The sequence below is a fragment of the Neoarius graeffei genome, chromosome 24, assembly GCF_027579695.1.
Source record: "Neoarius graeffei isolate fNeoGra1 chromosome 24, fNeoGra1.pri, whole genome shotgun sequence".
Classification (NCBI taxonomy): domain Eukaryota; kingdom Metazoa; phylum Chordata; class Actinopteri; order Siluriformes; family Ariidae; genus Neoarius; species Neoarius graeffei.
In genome coordinates this window covers 50,449,923-50,471,719 of record NC_083592.1, presented here as the reverse complement: position 1 = coordinate 50,471,719, position 21,797 = coordinate 50,449,923, and the positions used below count along the sequence as shown (strand labels likewise).

The 21,797-nt window shown below is 42.0% G+C and overlaps 1 protein-coding gene across 1 annotated transcript in view; it reads right to left on the bottom strand.

The window, feature by feature from the left end:
- The window catches only part of ksr2 (kinase suppressor of ras 2), a 273,796-nt gene that overhangs the window by 38,999 nt on the left and 213,000 nt on the right, over positions 1-21,797 (bottom strand). Inside the window, 2 exon segments of the mRNA XM_060907435.1 lie at positions 4,634-5,001; positions 6,479-6,527. Of these exon segments, the coding sequence (XP_060763418.1) occupies positions 4,634-5,001; positions 6,479-6,527 (417 nt within the window).

Sequence of the window (21,797 nt, the reverse complement as noted above, 5' to 3'; positions counted from 1 at the left end):
CTGCTGAGCCAATGCAGGTAGACTGAGTCCGCATCTCACCTGAGGAACGACAACGCCATCAGGATATGAGGGCATGTTTTTATTGCAGACAGCTGGGGCATTACTGCCAATCTTGTCCTTTAAAAGGAAGAGTCCACCAGTGAGTTTAGGGGCCCTGGTGGGCAATGTCCAGAATCAGCCCCCTGCTGATCGACCACTACTCCCAGTGGTCATTATCCATGGCAATCAGCCCCACGACCTCTAGGCACTCATTGATTCAGGGGCTGACAGAAACCTAATCTGCTCAACCACTGCCAAGCGCCTGGGGATTCTACTACTGGCTCTGAACCCGTCCCTCACTGTCCTGACCCTTAACGGTACTGGTCTGACCACTATCACCCATAAAACAGCCCCGGTCACCTAAAGAATTTTGGGCAACCACTCTGAATCCATCCAGTTTTTCGTCATGAGCAACCCCCATGTGCCCATAGTTCTTGGTCTGCCCTGGCTAACTGTACATAACCCCCATGCCAACTGGACTAACACCATTTTAGGATGGAGTCAATTCTGTTTATTGTCATGCCTAAGATCTGCCCTCCCTCATGCCGAGCTGCTCCAGCCCACCAATGGTGACTATCCTGACCTCTCTAACATGTCTCCCGAATATAATGACTTAAAACCTGTGTTCAGCAAGTCTCAAGCTGTTTCCCTTCCTCCCCATAGGCCCTATGACTGTGGAATTGACCTTCTCCCTGGGACTGCACCACCTAAGGGGCAACTTTACTCTCTCCCCTTCTGAAAGGCAAGCCATGGATAAATACATCACCGAGTCCTTAGCAGCTGGAATTATTTGTCCCTCCTCCTGTAGGGGCAGGATTCTTTTTTTGTGGAGAAGGACAAATCCTTGTGCCCTTGCATTGATTACCGGGGGCTAAATGACATCACCATCAAGAACCGTTACCCCCTACCTCTCATGACCATGGCGTTTGAGATACTCCAGGGAGCCCAGATTTTCACCAAGCTAAACCTGCACAATGCTTACCACCTCGTGAGGATTAGGGAAGGGGACAAATGGAAGACGGTATTCAACACCCCCACGGGCCACTACGAATATCTCGTGGTCCTGTTCGGCCTGACTAACGCTCCCACAGTTTTCCAGGCCCTCGTTAATGATGTCCTGAGGGTCTACCTTAACCTTTTTGTTTTTGTTTATCTGGACTATATATTGATATTTTCCCGCTCCCTTGATGAACACCGCATCTACGTCAGGCAAGTCCTTCAACAACTCCTAGAAAATAAACTTTGTTAAGGCCAAGAAATGCGAGTTCCTTAGAAGCTCTTTCTCCTTTCTGGGTGTCATTATCTCCCCTGCACAGATTCAGATGGACCCCCTGAAACTCAAAGCAGTTGCCGACTGGCCCACCCTATCCTCTCGGCGAGAACTCCAGCGATTTCTTGGGTTTGCAAATTTCTACAGGCAATTCATCAGGAACTTTAATACGGTGGCTGGGCCCCTCACAGCTCTAACTTCCACCACGGTCCCTTTCAGCTGGGGGGAAGGGGCCGAGAAGGCATTCTCTGAGCCCAAACAAAGGTTCACGTCAACACCCATACTCACCATTCCAGATCCGTCCCAGCAGTTCGTGGTTGAGGTCAACGCTTCAGAGTCAGGGGCCAGAGCCATATTATCCCAAAGATCGGCTAGCGACAACAAGCTTCATCCTTGCTCCTTCTTCTCTTGTCTGCTTTCCCCCTCTGAGAGAAACTATGATGTTGGCAATAGGGAGCTGTTGGCCGTGAAACTGGCCTTGGAAGAATGGAGACATTGGTTGGAGGGGTCAGACCTTCCCTTCATCGTATGGACAGATCACAAGAACCTCGAATACCTCAGGACTGCCAAGCGCCTCAATTCTCGCCAGGCCCGATGGTCTCTCTTCTCGCTTCAAGTTCACACTTTCCTTCTGCCCAGGCTCTTAGAATGGTAAGCCTGATGCCTTGTCCAGAATGTTCTCTCCCCTCCAGGAGGAATCGACCTCCCCTGAGACCATCCTTCCTCCACAGTGCCTGGTGGGGATTGCTCTGTTAGAGGTGGAAACCCTGGTCCAGAAGACCCATGAGCAGGACCCAGGGCCCAGGAATGCACCTCCTAACCATCTTTTTGTTCCTGTTTCTGTGTGGGCACAGGTGTTGCAGTGGGGTCATGGTTCCAGAATGGCATGCCACCCAGGAGCAGCCCGGACTCTGGCACTCATCCGACAACGTTTTTGGTGGCCATCCATCAAGGAGGACGTCCAGAGGTTTGTGGCAGCTTGCGACATCTGCGCCAGGAACAAGACTGGCAACAGACCCCCTGCTGGCCTGCTGCGACCCCTTCCTGTCCCCCACTGGTCCTGGTCACACACAGCCCTGGATTTCATCACAGGACTCCCTAATTCAGGTGGCAAAACTTGTATCCTCACTGTTGTCGACCGTTTTTCTAAAGCTGTTCATTTTATCCCTCTGCCCAAGCTTCCCACCACCAAAGAGACCGCTGAATTGCTGACACTCCATGTTTTTCATCTACACGGACTCCCATCAGACATTGTGTCAGACCGCAGACCCCAGTTCTCCGCCCAATTCTGGAAAGCTTTCTGTAAACTCATTAGTGCTTCTCGCAGTCTGTCTTCAGGTTTCCACCCTCAGACCAATGGACAGACAGAACGGGCCAACCAGGAGCTGGAAGTGGCCCTCAGGTGCATGGTGTCCAAGGATGCGGCCTCCTGGAGCAAGACCCTCCCTTGGATAGAGTACGCTCACAACTCCTTACCCACCTCTGCTACAGGTCTTTCCCCCTTCCAGTGCTCTCTGGGTTACCAGACACAACTCTTCCCTGTCCAAGAAGAGGTTGCCTTGCCCTCTGCCCAGGTGTTTGTGCGCCGCAGCAGGAGAATGTGGGCATTGACCAGGAAAAAGCTCCTACATTCTGTCAAGATGTTTAAAGAGCAAGCCGACAAACACCGCTCGGCAGCTCCCACCTATCGGGTGGGGCAGCGGGTGATGCTCTCCACTCGCCACCTGCCCCTCAAGACGGTCTCCCACAAATTGGCTCCCAGGTTCATTGGGCCTTTCCCTGTCTCCAAGGTAATTAATCCCTGCTCTGTAAGACTGTCTCTGCCCATAACCATGCACCATATTCACCCAACTTTCCATGTCTCCCAAGTCAAACCCCTTGTCTGCAGATGGTGGTGAGGTCTTCACGGTCAGGAGGTTGCTGAAGGTACGATGCCAAGGCAGGGGACTCCAGTACCTGGTTGATTGGGAGGGGTATGGTCCTGAGGATAGGAGCTGGGTTCCTGCCAGGTTCATCATGGATCCCACCCTCATCACGGACTTCCACCAACAACACCCTGAGGCACTTCCTAAGGCGCCTGGAGGCACCCGTTGAGTGGGGGTGACTGTCACAGTCTGGTCTAGTCCATCCATACCTGAGTTTGTGAGACGGCCCTGCTCGCCAGCCAATCAGAGTGTAAGATTTAATGGAAACCACACCGTGAAAAAAATATCCTATATTATTTTATATTATTATATTATTTTGTATTACTAATCATTAATTAACTGCGCATTTCCAAAAACAGTAGTTATTGAGGAGAAACAGATGCGACCTATTGTCACAGTCTGGTCCAGTCCATCCATGCCTGAGTTTGTGGGACTTCCACGCCGGCTCCAGGCTGGATCTGGGACAGGAATTCAGTCCTGCCCTGCTGGAGGCCATCTTCCCTGAAGTGGCACTCCCACACCTGCTACCACTCCCCTCCCATCAGCCAGGGCCTACTTAAGAGCTGTTTGGAGCTACTCCAGTTGCTAGACTGTCTCTTGCAGACTTTCCTCCCCTCACTACAGCCCTTTGGTATTGTGACTTCTTGATTCCCCCTACCTGTATCGTTCTGTGTTTTGTTTTGGTTTTCTGTCCAGTTTTTGCCCCTGTTCTACCTGCCTGTTCCTTTGGATTGTGTTTTTGCTTCCTCTGCCTGGGTTTCCCTTGTCCCTGTTTTCTTCAGTTTTTGTGAAGATTTTTCTGTCCTGTTTTTGTCCCTGACCATGCCTGCCTGCTCTTCTCTGTTTTGACCTCTTGGCCCCTTCTTTGGCCGCCGATTTTGCCTGAGCCCTATTGTACCTCTGCCCTGTACTTCATTAAAGAAGTTTATTTTTGTACACTGCCTGTCTTTGGTCCTCAATTCACCTCAGCTTGCCATTTTTGACACATTTTTTAATATATATATATATATATATATATATATATATATATATATATATATATATATATATATATATATATATATATATATATATATTTTTTTTTTTTTTTTTAATAAAATAAAGCACTGTTCACTACTTCTATGCACATTCATTAGCTATAAATGAATATGTGTGATACGGGACCATGATACTAAATGATGATCTTTCTTCCCATTTTCCACACATTACATTCTTCTGTGGAGCTTTAAGTGATTGATTATTAGGACTACCATTAGTTTACACCTGAAAGGAAACTCCTGAGGTTCAAAACAGAACCATACCAAAAAAGGGTGCTTTATAAAACCACTATCACTACAAAGCATGCACGCTAATAATCATGGAATTCCCAGAGGAAAGCTGCCAGTCATTTAGAGCCTACCTGGTGATGATGGCCAGGTGCGGTGGGCTCATGCATGCTCCCATGAAGAGCACTACATTCTCATGGCGTGTGTTCCTGTACGCCATCACCTCCCGCTTGAAGGCTTTGAGCTGATCCTCATTGTCTCTCTCGATGTCGATGAGGCGGATGGCCACCTCACCGTGCCAGCGGCCGTGGTAGACCTGCCCGAAGCGGCCCTTCCCGATCAGCTCGCCGATCTCCAGCTGCTCCAGCGGGATGTCCCATTCCTGCAGGAAGATGCTTGTCTGGCTCGCCTTGCGTGGGAAGTTACGCGCTGACAGCAACGACAGGTTCATCTCCTCAAACTCGTCAGCTGAGTCCTCTGCTTCATGGTTCCCATCTTCGTTCTTCATGAAATGGAGAACGTTATGATCATAGTACTGTGTAAAAGGCTTAGACAGCTTAGATTTTTATATATGTTAAAGGTTGTGTTTATTTTATGCCTACTATATTAGCATGGGAGTAGAATTAACAGTTAGCCCACAAAATCGAGTCATACATGAACTGATAGTCAACGAGGCGCATAGCACTGAGTTAACTACAAGCCATGTACGACGAGATTGAGTGGAATAACTGTTTTATTCTATCCATATTCACTGTATTTTGAGAAACAAAGCATTTTTAATTTTATTTTTTGCAAATTCGATAAATAAAAACTTTATACAAAACGTCTGACAAAATCATTTCCACTTAGAATGTAAACAAACCAGCGAAATGACAGGAGCAATTTGTGAAAAATGCGATAATAATGATAATTTTTGAAAAATAAAATAAAAAAGATACGTTCTTACCATTAAATACTTTTATTCCATATTTTGTTGCTTTTTTTTGTATTTTTGGGGGTTTTGTTTTCGAGTAGAGTTTTTATTTCGTCCTTGGTTGGTTCAGCAACACGCTCCACCATTTTGTTTTGCTGTACTCACGGTATATGAGCTGATATCCTAGCAGTAGAGTAGCCAGTCAGACTGTGCGATTGCTCATATCCAGCGAATGTGGATAGAATAATAGACATTATTTGTCTTGTGTTAAGTAGAGGATATGTTTCTCATGATAATATTATTAAGGCTATTAATACAGTTTTAAACACAGACACAAATTATAACTTCATTGCATTTTTATTGGTTGTTTTACTGTTTACTATTCGTTGTAGTAAGGAGGCATCTTGGCTTGACAGAAAGCAAGACTTGTGCACAGTACTCTCTCTCTCTCTCTCTCTCTCTCTTTCTCTTGGATGACAAATTAAAGGAAAAACTGGTGTCTCCATTACCTTGTGGGAGCATTTATTTATGGTTCTGGCAGTTTGAGTCCACTTGGCCTATTACAGATAAGTGTCAGTGCTCACAAATACAAAATGTGATGAAACATTTCTCTCCTGATGGTCATACAGTAGTCTCGTCCAGGATGACTCCGCCCACATACCCACATGTACATAACACGAGGGCTCAGGAAATGTTTTGTTAAGGATGGAAATGATGTCACTTGCCTGCTATGACCTTCAAACTCACCAGATCTCAATACACTTGAACATCGATGGGTGATTTTGGAGTACCATGCTACACAGCACTCTATAACACCAAAATAAAAACACCAACAGAAGAAAAATCCTTGAGAAGAACACTGTTCATCAAGCCAGTACAGCTCCAGAGATTTGGAGAACCTTTACAACTGTGTATTAAAGATTTTCTGGAAGCTCGTCAGGACCGAACACCTTATGAAGGTATTTTATGTTGGTTTTTCCTTTAATTTGTCACTCACAGGTACGTATGTAAACACAGATCCCGTTATATATTATTCATTTTCTTGCTCGCTCATAGTAAAACTCACATCTGAAGTCGGTTCAACCTCAATCTGCAGCAGAGGGTTGCCTTTGTTCCTGTTAAAAAAAAAAAATTAAAAGAGAGAAAAATCAATCCCATCATTAGGCTCAAACAAACACTTTTATTTCAAAGATTCTTTTCATCAAAGAGTAATACGTTGCACATGAAAGAGATTTAATTACAAGTAACATTACTGCAAATTTATACCCATTCTTTTATTATCCTCTCAAGGACTCCACTTTTATGTGAGTTCACTTCACAGTCATGTACTACACTAATCCCCATTCCTTAGCTTGTATACAAGGAATCTGGCGTATGGCAGCAAACAATACCAAATAAACTGGCTTTGTTTAGACCGACGCTCACCGGCCACTTTATTAGAAACACCCATCCACCTGCAGTTCTCTAATGAGCCGATCCCTTGACAGCAGCACAATGCATCAAATCATACAGATACAAATCAAGCGCTTTGGTTAATGTTCACAATGTTCAAACATCAGAATGGGAAAAACTGTGATGTCAAAGTGTGACTTTCTTTCACTGTGGCATGGGTGTTGGTTTGAGCCAGATGGACTGGTTTGAGCGTTTCAGAAACTGCTGATCTCCTGGGGTTTTCACACACAACAGTCTCTAGAGTTTACACAGAATGGTGCGAAAAACAAAAAACACTGAGTTGAGTGAGAGACGGTTCTGTGGGTAGAAACAAATGCCTTGTTGATAAGAGAGGTCAGAGGAAAATGGCCAGATTGGCTTCAAGCTTTTTTTGCCAGGAAGGATATACTAACTCATATAATCACTCTTTACAACCGTGGTGAGCAGAAAAGCATCTCAGCATGCAACAGAGAACAGAAGATCACACTGGGTTTCTCTCCTACAGCCAAGAACAGGAATCCTAGAATCAACAACAAGTTCCTAATAAAGTGGCCAGTGAGTGTGTCTCATCTCATCTCATCTCATTATCTCTAGCCACTTTATCCTGTTCTACAGGGTCGCAGGCAAGCTGGAGCCTATCCCAGCTGACTACGGGCGAAAGGCAGGGTACACCCTGGACAAGTCGCCAGGTCATCACAGGGCTGACACATAGACACAGACAACCATTCACACTCACATTCACACCTACGGTCAATTTAGAGTCACCAGTTAACCTAACCTGCATGTCTTTGGACTGTGGGGAAAACCGGAGCACCCGGAGGAAACCCACACGGACACGGGGAGAACATGCAAACTCTGCACAGAAAGGCCCTCGCCGGCCACGGGGCTCGAACCTAGACCTTCTTGCTGTGAGGCAACAGCGCTAACCACTACACCACCGTGCCGCCCCCAGTGAATGTGTATTCTTCATAATTGGGGGTCTGTGATGTGAAAATGACTAATAAATCCAGTTTTAAATTTGGCAATGTGCACTAAATGCTTTTCAATTATTGAACATTAATTAATCATCTAAATGAATTCACCACTTATTTGTGTGTAAAATGGTAACTTTATTCGGAACTCTTAACTACACCTGCTCATTCATGTCATTATCCGATCAGCCAATCATGTTAGAGCAGTACATGCAGCTACAGGTCATGAGTTTCAGTTAATCTTCACATCAGACATCAGAACGGCAGTGACTTTGATCATGGCACGGGTGTTGGTTTGAGCCAGATGGACTGGTTTGAGTATTTCAGAAACTGCTGATCTCCTGGGGTTTTCACACACAAACAACAGTCTCTAGAGTTCACACAGAATGGTACGCAAAACAAAAAACATCCTCTGAGTGGAAGTTCTGCAGGTGGAAACACCTTATTAATTCGAGAGTTCAGAGGAGAATGAGCAGACTGGTTTGAGCTGACAGGAAGACTATAGTAGCTCTTTACACACATGGTGAGTGGAAAGGCATGACAGAATGTACAACATGTCGAACCTTAAGGCGGATGAGCTATAAACAGCAGAACCCATATCAGGTTCCACTTCTATCAGCCAAGAACAGGAATCAGAGGCCATGTTATGGTCTTGCTCGAACTGATAATCACATCATCAGTTTTTCCTCTGCTTAATCAGACACAAGGTACACCACCACTCTTGCCAGAGCAGTTGGGGGTTAGGTGCCTTGCTCAAGGGCACTTGAGCAAGTCCTGCTGGTTCAGGGAATCGAACCAGTGACCTTTTGGTCCCAAAGCTATTTCTCTAACCATTTGGCCATGGCTTCCCCCAGATACAGAGCAGGACATCTGAGATACAGAGCAGTACATCTGAGACCATTCCTCTTTCCACAATCTCTCCAGATCATCCAGGGTCCTCAACCCTCTCTTCCTGTGCTCTCTCCTCTTTAGTTCACCCCACAGGTTTTCACTGGGGTTCAGGTCAGGGGACTGAGATGGCCAGGGCAGAAGCTTGATTCTGTACTCAGCAAACCATTTTTTTGTGGATTTGTTCATATGCTTTGGATCATTGTCCTGCTAGAAGAACCAATGACCACCCAGTTTTAGTTTCCTCTCAGAGGCAGCCAGTTTTTCATTTAAAATGGCCTGGTATTTCATGGAGTCCATGATGCCATGTAACCTCACAAGGTTTCCAGGGCTTTTGGAGGAAAAAAACAGCCCCAAAAATAAACATCACAGAACTTCCACCATATCTGACAGTTGGGATCGGGCTCTTTTCATTATAGCCATCCTTCTTTTTACACCAAACCTACGTTGAGTATTTATTGCTGAAAAGCTCCACTTTTATTCCATCAGACCATAGAACATGGTTCCAGTGAAAGTTGGAGTAGTGTTTCACAAACTTCAGGTGCTTACGTTTGTGGTTAACTGACAGAAAAGGCTTTTTTTTGGAACCTTCCAAATAATCTGTTGGCATGGAGGTGGAGTCTGATGGTGGTTTTGGAGACTTGGAAACCCCAAGATTTTATTTTTCCTTAAAATTCACCAACAGTTATCTTTGGAGATTTTTTGCCTCTCTTACCCTTCTCCTCACTGTACATGGGAGCAAAATAAATTTGGGTCCTCTTCCAGGCAAGTCTGTAACAGTTCCACTTTTTTATTATTGCCCTGAAATGGACATTTTCAGGTGAGTAGATAGTTTTATGACGATTCCCTGACTTATGAAGGTCAACCCATTTCTCCCTCATTTGGTTTGTGTGTTTTCTTATCTTTTCCATGTTGATGGATGACTAAGTGGCCTCTGTGTCAGCTCGTATTTGCCCCAAGTTAATCAGGGGGGCATGGGTTACAGCTTGAAAGTTCCTACACACTCCAATCAACTCAAATGTCTCATCTCATCTCATTATCTCTAGCCGCTTTATCCTGTTCTACAGGGTCGCAGGCAAGCTGGAGCCTATCCCAGCTGACTACGGGCGAAAGGCGGGGTACACCCTGGACAAGTTGCCAGGTCATCACAGGGCTGACACATAGACACAGACAACCATTCACACTCACATTCACACCTACGGTCAATTTAGAGTCACCAGTTAACCTAACCTGCATGTCTTTGGACTGTGGGGGAAACCGGAGCGCCCGGAGGAAACCCACGCGGACACGGGGAGAACATGCAAACTCCGCACAGAAAGGCCCTCGCCGGCCACGGGGCTCGAACCCGGACTGCCTTGCTGTGAGGCAACAGCGCTAACCACTACACCACCATGCCGCCCAACTCAAATGTGTACAATTTAAATGAGAAACACGCTTCAGTTACATTGTGTTCGCCATCATTTCCAGGATGCCAATAATAGGAGCATGTGTTTTTGTTGAAAATAAATAATTATTTCTTGACGAGGGACTTGTTTTTCTCTGAATAAATTCATTTCAGTTAAAGGTTGGATTTTTCTTATTTTCTCAGTGTGAGATGCAGCGACTTCACCAAGTGAATTATTTTGAACTCTTTTTCCTAATGGGGGCTGATGACACACATCAGTATTTAGATAAACTTCATGGTATTGGGTGGCATGGTGGTGTAGTGGTTCACACTGTCGCCTCACAGCAATAAGGTTTTGAGTTCGAGCTCAGCGGCCAACGAGGGCCTTTCTGTGTGGAGTTTGCATGTTCTCCCCATGTCTGCGTGGGTTTACTCCGGGTGCTCCGGTTTCCCCCACAGTCCAAAGATGCGTGGTTAGGTTAGTATGGGGGCGGCTTTAGGCTGAGGTGTCCTTGAGCAAGGCACTGAACCCCTAACTGCTCCCTGGGTGCTGTAGTATAGCTTCCCACTGCTCTGTGTGTGTGTGTGTGTGTGTGTGCTCACTGCTCACTTGTGTGTTCACTGCTTCAGATGGGTTAAATGCAGAGGTTAAATTTCACTGTGCTTGAGTGCACATGTGACAAATAAAGTCTTTTTCTTCTTCTTCTGGTGGTGGTCAGTGTTTTTTTTAGCCGAACATCATTATGGATTAATGATCCCACTCAATGGCTGGAGGTGTCATATCTTGACATTTACATCTCCCTCATTGAGTCTCCAGGTAATGTTGATTTCTGTATATAATAATAATCTGGATGCTTCAGTATTGAACAACTACAGGCCAATATCAAATCTACCATTCATTGGGAAAATCATTGAAAAAATTGTCTTCAATCAATTAACTGCCTTCTTGATATCAAACAGCTGTTTTGATAACTTTCAGTCAGGATTTCGTTCCAATCATAGCACTGAAACAGTGCTGATTAAAGTTATAAATGACATACGTCTTAATACTGATGCAGGCAAAACATCGGTCCTGGTGTTACTGGACCTCAGTGCAGCTTTTGATACTGTTGATCACAACATACTGCTATATCGACTTGAACACTGGGTTGGGTTGACTGGTAAAGTTATCAATTGGTTAAAATCATACTTAAAAGATAGAAGCTTCTTTGTTACCATGGGAAATTGTACCTCAACATCAATGTCCTTGACCTGTGGTGTCCCCCAGGGGTCGATCCTTGGACCATTACTATTCAACCTTTATATGTTCCCACTTGGACAAATTATCAAAAACAACTCAAGTCTGTATCACTGCTATGCAGATGACACCCAAATTTATTTTGCTCCATCACCTAATGATTATGCCCCCCTTGAATGTCTCTACCAGTGTATCGACCAAATCAACAACTGGATGTCACAAAATTTTCTTCAGCTGAACACAGATAAAACAGAAGTAATTCTATTTGGGAAAAAAAGATGAAAGACTCAGGATTACCACTATTCTTGAAACAAAGGGGATTAAAACAAAAGATATGGTTAAAAATCTTGGTGTTTTCATTGACAGCGAGCTAAACTTTGACAGTCACATGAAAGCAATCACTAAATCGGCATTTTATCACCTAAAAAACATTTCCAAACTAAGAGGACTTATGTCAAAAAATGATCTGGAAAAACTTATACATGCCTTCATCTCTAGTAGGGTTGATTACTGCAATGGCCTTTTCACAGGCCTGACAAAAAAGACCATCAAACGACTTCAGCTGGTTCAAAATGCAGCGGCGAGGGTTCTCACACGAACAAAAAGAACAGAGCACATTACTCCAATTCTAAGGTCCCTTCACTGGCTTCCAGTAAGCTACAGAATTGACTTTAAAGCATTGCTGCTGGTGTACAAATCTCTAAATGGTACAGGGCCCAATTACCTCTCTGATATGTTGCAGCGGCCTAACCCAATCAGATCTACCAGATCGCAGCAGCAAAATTTATTGGTAAAACCTGTTGTTAAAACAAAGTGTGGTGAAGCAGCTTTTAGCTACTATGCAGTACAGCTATGGAACCAACTCCCAGAGGACATCAAAAATGCTCCTGCTGTTGGCAGCTTCAAATCTAGACTAAAGACCAAGCTGTTCTCAGATGCTTTCTCATCTCATCTCATCTCATTATCTCTAGCCGCTTTATCCTGTCCTACAGGGTCGCAGGCAAACTGGAGCCTATCCCAGCTGACTACGGGCGAAAGGCGGGGTACACCCTGGACAAGTCACCAGGTCATCACAGGGCTGACACATAGACACAGACAACCATTCACACTCGCATTCACACCTACGGTCAATTTAGAGTCACCAGTTAACCTAACCTGCATGTCTTTGGACTGTGGGGGAAACCGGAGCACCCGGAGGAAACCCACGCGGACACGGGGAGAACATGCAAACTCCACACAGAAAGGCCCTTGTCGGCCACGGGGCTCGAACCCGGACCTTCTTGCTGTGAGGCGACAGTGCTAGCCACTACACCACCGTGCCGCCCCCAGATGCTTTCTGCTAACTGATAAATATCGTCATCTTTACATGTTTTAAACTTTACTTAACTTTTACAGTCTCTGCATGTTTTAAACTTTACTTAACTTTTATTCTATTTTATTCTGCTGTTTATAACTGAACTTTTACTTCATTTTATTATTTTATTTCTACTATTGTTTAATTCTTATTATTTTTTCTCTCTTCTTCCCCCTTTATTTTATGTAATTTTATTTTCTATTGTTTACTGTTTTGCTTTTACCTCTGTAAAGTACATTGAACTGCCACTGTGTATGAAATGCGCGATATAAATAAACTTGCCTTGCCTTGCCTTCTGTCATCTATGCCTTTTTTCTATCTTCTTAGTCCATCCATTTTGTTGAATTCACTGTTAGACTAGCCTGGACTGGACTGGACTGGAGACAGCAGTATTTCTCCCTCTCCTTTCCAGTTTATGTAGGTGGACAGTCCTTACCGCTGCCATAAAATCTGTCTTTTTTCCTCTCTTTCCCTAATCGGTACTCACGAATGTGTGGGTGTATTTGACTGTTGAAGGTGCAGGACACAACACAACAACTTTTAGGCATGGTGACAGCCTCTATCTCCGATTTACCGCCAGTCAATTTTGCTGATTTGTTTTCCCCCAGAAAGGGGCGTGTCCACCAAAACGACTTCAAGCTGACGTCATGTTGCTCTGGTCTATATCCGATCTAATTTTAACACGACCAAATCTTTCCTGTTATAGCGTCAGTTTGTTATGTTTTTTTTAGTTCTCTTCTGTTACCCGTTCTATTCGGAAGATGACATCCGTCAGCTCGGCTGTCAGTTGAGGCGGCAGTATAATATTGCGCAATATATTTCGGTCAGTAATGTCCGATCAGAATAAATAAAACTTATACAGTATGTGCACCCTTCGTGAACCATGTTTATACATTATAATATGAAAAAGGGATGGGATTAATTGTTTACAATGTAAATAATGTCACTAATGTTACTTTATTTTCAGATATACTATATCTGTAAACAAAAAAATGTGCTTTATGAAATGTCAATATCAAAAATTTCGCATAAATGTAATAAATTCCAGCTGTATGAAAAAGGTGATCTGAAATGAAAAATAATGCATTATATTATATGGACATGAGTGTTTTACTGGGAAATACACCACTCATATTTTTCATACGAGCTCCATCTGGGGCATGGAGAACCAAAACAGTGACCTAAATCTCTGTATGTCACTCGTGAGGAAATCGATGAATTGTTTTGATAAATTTGGGTACTTTTTGTTTGTGAATGTGTCGATATAATAAAAAGAAAATCACACATTGGCTTGAAGATATTAAGTTTATCTTCTTGTGTTGAAAAACTTGCATTTTTCATACGAAATACATCACGGATCTGAGTGACATATTTAAATAATATTGGCTGGCTTTTTTCGTAGTATATCAGATTTTTTCCATTCAGCAAGCATGATACTGAATGAGTCGAAGACAAGTAGCTGAATGGAATATATCTGATATACCACGAAAAATAGCCAGCCAATATTATTATTATTATTATTATTATTATTATACATACACATTCTTTTGGGTGTTCGACGCGTCTTTCTCTTTCAAAATTCTCTCAAAATCTTCCGTATTTAACAAAGCAAACCTGGCGGCCATGTCCGTTTACAAATTGTCACAGTCGCTCGCCAGTGCGGATTTTTTACATCTCCGACGTGTGACGTCATGTTGTCTTGACAACCATGCAATATCATAAACCATATTCAACGCTCATTCTCCACTGGGTAGAGTGACGTAATACATGTAGGATAAGCGATATGCTAACAATATTGCATGCTATCAAACCAAATGAATGAAACCTGCTACAAGGGAATAGAACACACTTTTATTCCATCGAAAAAGTGTCGTGTATGTATAATAATTCCTGATATTCCACTCTGATGACGTCACTCCCAGTGTTTTCCCACTGACTAGATGCGTGTTGTCAAAATGGCGAACCGGTTCAAAATTAAAATTCTTTTGATTAACTTGCTTTTTTTGTGTGTGGATGTGTCCATATAATATAAAGAACATTACACGGTGGTGCAAAGATATGAAGTTTATCTTTGTTTCAATCACTTGTGATATATACATTCACCATTCGAAGATAAACTTCATATCTTCATGCCACCGTGTAATATCATATTATATATATATATATATATATATATATATATATATATATATATATCATCTCATTATCTGTAGCTGCTTTATCCTGTTCTACAGGGTCGCAGGCAAGCTGGAGCCTATCCCAGCTGACTACGGGCGAAAGGCGGGGTACACCCTGGACAAGTCGCCAGGTCATCACAGGGCTGACACATAGACACAGACAACCATTCACACTCACATTCACACCTACGGTCAATTTAGAGTCACCAGTTAACCTAACCTGCATGTCTTTGGACTGTGGGGGAAACCGGAGCACCCGGAGGAAACCCACGCGGACACGGGGAGAACATGCAAACTCCGCACAGAAAGGCCCTCGCCGGCCACGGGGCTCGAACCTGGACCTTCTTGCTGTGAGGCGACACCACCGTGCCGCCCATATATATATATATATACACACACACACACGTCCTCTTCATTGCCCTGACTGGCTCCTCGTCAACCACACAGTTTAAAAAAAAAAATCATTCTAAGTAACTTTTACTCAAAGTAAATTTTAAATAACTTACATTTTACTTCTATTTGAGTATTTACTTGTACTTTAGTATAATTTCACCATAGTAACAGTACTTCTGTTAGGCATATCAGACGCTCGCTGGCCGTGCTGTGAAAATTGTCCATGCAGACGCTCATCTGAGTTTCCAAATCTGTCATTGCTTAACTCTTGAATATTTTCCATCGTGAATACGATCATTAAAAAGCGCAGGTTGAATTTGGTACAACAGAGTAAAAACTCTCTGCTCGCATGACATCGGGAAATTGCCGGTGCTTTTCTTTGAGTCACGGGAAAGCGTTCAGGCTCTCTCTCTCTCTCTCTCTTCTGATCAGTTTCTGACTAGATTACTCGTGAATATCAGTCAGATAAGTTTTATAGGGATGTTCTCTCACTCTCACTGTTTCTGATGAAGGATTCAGCAAAATTTTCCGTCTGCTAGTTTTGATGTTATGATTCACGGGAGAATTTGAAGTGAGCTTTCATAGCTTTACCTACTTATTGTTTCAAATCAAACTGATTCCTGGAAATAAATAACTATTTTAGAATATAACTGGAGTTGTTTTGATGAAAAATATTGTGATCTTAGTGGTCAGAATGAGATTTAAAAAAAAGAGGAGTCAGAAACGCGAGTGTCAATTTCAGTTCAGTTAATGTGAATTGTTTATTGGATGTGGATCACGTTTTTTTTTCAAGGTTCGCCTTGAAAGCTGTGAATATTAATCGAAATAATCATTTATATTCTTTCATATAAACACTAGTAGGCTCAACTTTTGAGAAATACAAAGGCCTACAGAGCACAAAGAGGGGGATTATAAATAATCTTTTATTACTTTTTTATTGAGTGTACTGATTTAATGTTTTTACCTAATTAGCATAATTAATACTAAGTTGCATAAATTGTTTTTAGTGATTTTTCAAACTTTGTATTCAGTATACAACCATCTTTGTGCTGCCAATTTCCATGTAAATATCTTTAAAAATAGAAATGTTATTAAGAAAAAAAAACATTAGATCTCATTGGCTAATGAGGCCCATTTTGGACCATGTGATCCTCATACAGAATATTACGGCAGTTTTCTAAAAATTAAGCTGTTTCTTCAGTCTTTGATTTGTAATATCTCAGGAATGGATGAACATATTTTAATTCTGTAAAAAGTATGTTGTTCTGCATTCAATTCTAAATTGAATGAGAGCACTTTCAAGCAATTTGGATTGAACTTGAATTTTCATCTGATAATGCCTACTTCTACCTGAGTTAAATACTGTAGTACTCTTTACACTTCTAAAGTATATTATGCATGCGAAATATTGGACCTGCTTTCGTCATGTATGTCTAACATCTTGCACATCTTCACATCATTACAAGCTGGGTCAATGTTGTGCAAGCTTTTGTAGCTGCTTATCAGAGTCATACTGTCTCATAATTACACAAAAGCACACAGGAGCCACATTCCTGAGCAGTGTTTGTAGTCCTGGCTTTACTCATAATGACTGAATGACACATTGTTGTGCATACAGAGAGCCCATAATTAGCATCATAAAGCTTGGTGTATTATGAGCTTAGAGAGCAACGAGGCCTCAGTGGGGATAGTAATGACATCAAAGAGTGGATGGTTAATTTGTGTTCATCAAGAAATGTTGTCTTAAGCATTTGGGGGCAGCTATAGACACATGGACACACCGACTGATTCATGGGTTTTTATGGATTTGGACAATACTGAAGACATCAAAACGATGAAATAACATCTGGAACAGATGGAATGCACACTATATATGCACACTATCGGCATTATCTTAAGCAGATTCATGAGGTTATCACCTGGGATGCTTTTCAATTAACCGGTATGCCTTGTCAAAAGGTAATTAGTGGACAAATTTCTTGCTTTCTTAAAGGAGAACCGAAGGCAAATTTTTTATCATCAAAATTCTATTTATCTCATTTTATTAAATATACCGTAGGAATGCATTTTTGAGAGCTATTTTGTCGCTGCTATAGCAAGTTATGAGTGTATGAAATATGCTCTGTAATATATCAGTCCATATGTCAAAGCAATGGCCATAAATGAGATTTGTTGAGACCTGTGCGAGACATCGTAGGACGGAAGTAAAACGTACAGCGGAAATCAAAGTGACCAACATCTGTCAACGTCATCAAAAGACGCGCGCGCCCTCTTTCGAATGCTGACGTGATCAAGCCGGAAGTTTTGTTTGTTTTGATAGCAATCAGGAAAGTTTGAAAAAAGTCGGCAGTAATCGTCATTTAAACTCGTTTTTGTGCAATATTTCGTTTGGAAAACAGTTTTCAAAATGGCGGCACTGACACTTGGCTGACGCTTCACGTTTCAAAGTCTCGCACAAGTCTTGTGAAGATCGCGCGGATAAGCGACGCCTGCCGTGGACCAAACGAACTAAATTCAACACGGCTAAAAACCGAATAGGCCGATAAGTATAATATTTAATTGCAATTAGTTGCCAATACGAGTCACGATATAAGGTTACTCAAACCGAAAATGTAATTGAATAACATGTTAATTAAGAAATAAAGCAAGTTTAAAAATGATTTCTGTTCTCCTTTAATGCATTTGAGATCTAACAGTAAATAGTAAATAATAAAAATACCTTATAATAAATAACCCAATTCCACAACTGCAGTAATCCATACAGTATTATGTCAAAAACCAATCAATTAAGTAAAGAGAACTGACATCCATCATTACTTTAAGACATGAAGAACTGTCTTTTAACCCTTTGATGCAAAACATATGCACACCCCTTCTAATGCACAACATGGGTCAAAAATGACCCGCATTCATTTTCCAGGTTATTTCATGCTGACTGAGTTTTTCTTTGCTCTACCTTTTGAAATCAATTTATTTTATGATTGAATATTCCAAGTATTCTTTAAATATCATGTTTTTAATTACCACAAATCATTAATTTAATTTTTTCTTTCCTATTTTATGAACAAAAGTACTTTTTATATTACTACACATGGGTCATCCAAGTGTGATTTAAAATTAAATGTCTTAATACTATAATAATAATTTGTTTCAAGTAATTACTTTAGCAGTGAATGGGGCCAGTTATTTATTTATTAACTATGTAGTTAGCTAAGCCAGCTACAATAAAATTAGCTAACTAAAGTAGAATATGTCGACAGCTCGGTAGCTAATAGTAATTACTTGTAACTTTCTGACAAGTAATCTACTGACTCTCAAGGGAACCTAAACATAATCAATTTTTTTCTAAGGTAATGTTAGAACAATTGAAAAACATTACTTCCATGTATTAGATGGGCAAAGGGCGCTGTGCTGAGCTGTGAAATGTCTGACACAAGCACAATTCACAGTTCCCACCAAACGCTGTAGTAAATGCATGCGGGTCGGTTCTGACCCATGTGTGTAAACTTGATGTAGAATTACAAAAGCTGTGCTTGTTCATAACTTAAGAAAGGAAAAATAAAAATGATTTGTGCTAAACAAAAGCAAGATATTTACTGCATATTTGGAAAAGTAAATGACAAAATGAATTTATTTCAAAAGTACATCATAGAAACACTCAGCCATACATGAAATAACCTGGAAAATGAATGCAGGTCGTTTTTGACCCATGTTGTGCATTAGAAGGGTAGTGATACAAAAAGGGGTTTTATTCAAAAAGTAAGAAAGGAAAAAATAAAATAAGGATGTATGATGATCAAAAACAAGTTAATTGAGGAATACCTTGAATACTGAATGATGGAATTAATTTATTGCAAAGATATAGAAGATAAAAACTCAGCCGGGTCACTTTTGACCCATGTTTTGCATCAAAGGGTTAATTAATAAAAATAAAGCAAAAACATTGAATTAGAAGACGTATCCAAACTTTTGACTGGTACTGTATGGATTTTGTCTTGTGATTTTTTTCTCAATTATTTAAGCATATGTTTGGATAGCTATAGCTACATTGCAACAAATAAACAAACAGGCCATTTTTCCATGTCATAAACATACCATAAGTTGTCATGACTATTTAACAGTTATTCTACGAACTCAAGCTGTACATGAGCTGATAGCCAATGAGCTGCGTAGCACCGAGTTGTCTATAATCCATGTACGACGAGATTGAGTGGAATAATTGTTTTATTCTATCTACATTCACTGGATTTTGAGAAACAGAGTATTTTTAATTAAATTTTTTGCAAATTCAATAAATAAAAAAACTTTATACCAAACGTCCAACAAAATCATTTCTGCTTAAAATGTAAACAAACCGGCGAAATGACAGGAGCAATTTGTGAAAAATGCGATAATAATAACAACAATTCTTGAAAAAAAAAAATTTTTCTTACCATCAAATACCATATTTTGTTGCTTTTTTTTGTATTTTTGTGATTTTGTTTTCGAGTAGAGTTTTTATTTCGTCCTTGGTTGGTTCAGCCATTTTGTTTTTCTCTACTCACGGTATATAAGCTGATATCCTAGTAGTAGAGTAGCCAATCAGAGCACGCAATTGCTCATATCCAGTGAATGAGGATAGAATAATTATGTATTTTGTTATAATGATCGTGGAGGTGCACGGAGCAGAGCTCCATACTTAAGAGAAGAGAATATGGTAATGCATCAACTTGATTTTTGATGGCTGGACCATGCAACGTCCATACGTACAATGAACGACGAATGTGTACCACCACAGGGAACCCAACCGTAAGTGCAAGGCTAGTGAGGTAGCTCACTAGTTATTGTTTTGCCAAACGTAAAATGTTTAAAAGTTATATGTCCATAGTCCTTAAAATGCAGTTGGCAACTCCTATCTCAAACATTTTACCACCGGGCAACAAAATTTGTATCTTTATTTCCATAAGATAGATGGGTTTTTATCCTGTTGTAGTCAGGCTGCCGCATCCACGAAGCAGGCCTTACCATCAACCCCAAGAAGTGTTCCCTGGCAAAGCAGGAGGTCCACTATCTGGGGTACATTATTGGAGGTGGGGTCATACGCCCGCAAGTGGAGAAGGTCGACGCCATCCAGAGCTGTACGCCGCCCACCACAAAAAAGGTGAGAGCTTTTTTGGGTTTAGTGGGATGGTATCAACAATTTATTCCTGACTTTTCTGCACGCTCCTCTCCCCTGTTTGAGCTCACCAGAGGAGTAGCACTGAATAGAGTGGTCTGGACTGAGCAGTGCGAGGTGGCGTTCCAGGACCTCAAGGGGGCAGTCTGCGGTGACTCTGTTTTGAAGAGCCCGGATTTCACTAAGCCGTTCATAGTCCAGACAGATGCATCTGGATTGGGCCTGGGTGCAGTCCTGCTACAGGAGGAAGATGGAGAGCGGAGGCCGGTTGCGTTCATCAGCAGGAAGCTCTTCAACCGAGAGAGGAGATATGCTGCTGTTGAGTTGGAGGCCCTAGCCATCAAGTGGGCCCTTGACTCTCTCCGCTATTACCTCCTGGGCAGGCCATTCAAGTTGGAGACAGATCACAGAGCTCTCCAGTGGTTGGAGAGGATGAGGGACACCAACTCCCAGGTCACCAGGTGGTACCTCTCTCTCCAGCCCTATGACTTCACAGTGGAGTATCGCCCTGGTGCTGCTAACAGGGTGGCGGACTTCCTGTCCCGCATCCCTGAGGATGAGGGGTAGGAGTATCCATGAGTACACCCTGTCTGGAGGGTCATCTCTTTCCTGGGACGACAGGCGTCGTTTGCAGAGGAGGGGGGAAATGTAACGGTGCGGCAGCCCGTTACCCTTTTAATCTGGTTTTAACATTACACTTGCACATTGACGCTAATAAGCACCACATCGATACAGTTTCAAGCACAGCTCTTTTATCCCACACCGTGAAATGTATGTGAGTATGCAGCTGGCAGTCACAGAAGCACGGAATCTGCAACACACAAGCACCACGAACTTTTATCAATAGCTTTCCTTGGAAGCAGTGTTTCCTCCACTTCCTGATTCGCGAGTGCTGAAAGACCCGACGGGAGGTCTCGAAGGACAATTATCAAGTCAGGCTGGCCTTACGGCCTGATAGACAGGACAGCAAGAGGATGTCACATTGAAGATGTTTATTTTCCTTCACAGCAGCAAATATCCAGAGGAAAAAAGGGAAAAAAAAACTCCAAACAAATATAATCAATCAGGAAATTAACTAATCAAACTACAAACTAAACTTTTCAAGAATCAAAAAATAAATTCAATAATAAAAAGCAATATCAAAATATAAACCGTGCAATTTCTCTCTCTGGTTATAATCAGGTGCTCCCTGTAGCTCACCTCAAAACCAACTCAACTGCCAAGTGGTTGGCCATGGGTTTTCAAGCCCATGGCTTCAACCAAAACCTATGCGAAATCAATCAACTTTAAAATGCTTACAAGCAATACTAAAATATATATAAATATTCTGCACATATAAATATTCCGGTTGTAAAATATTGACACCACAAACGCTATAAAACACATACACTTGTT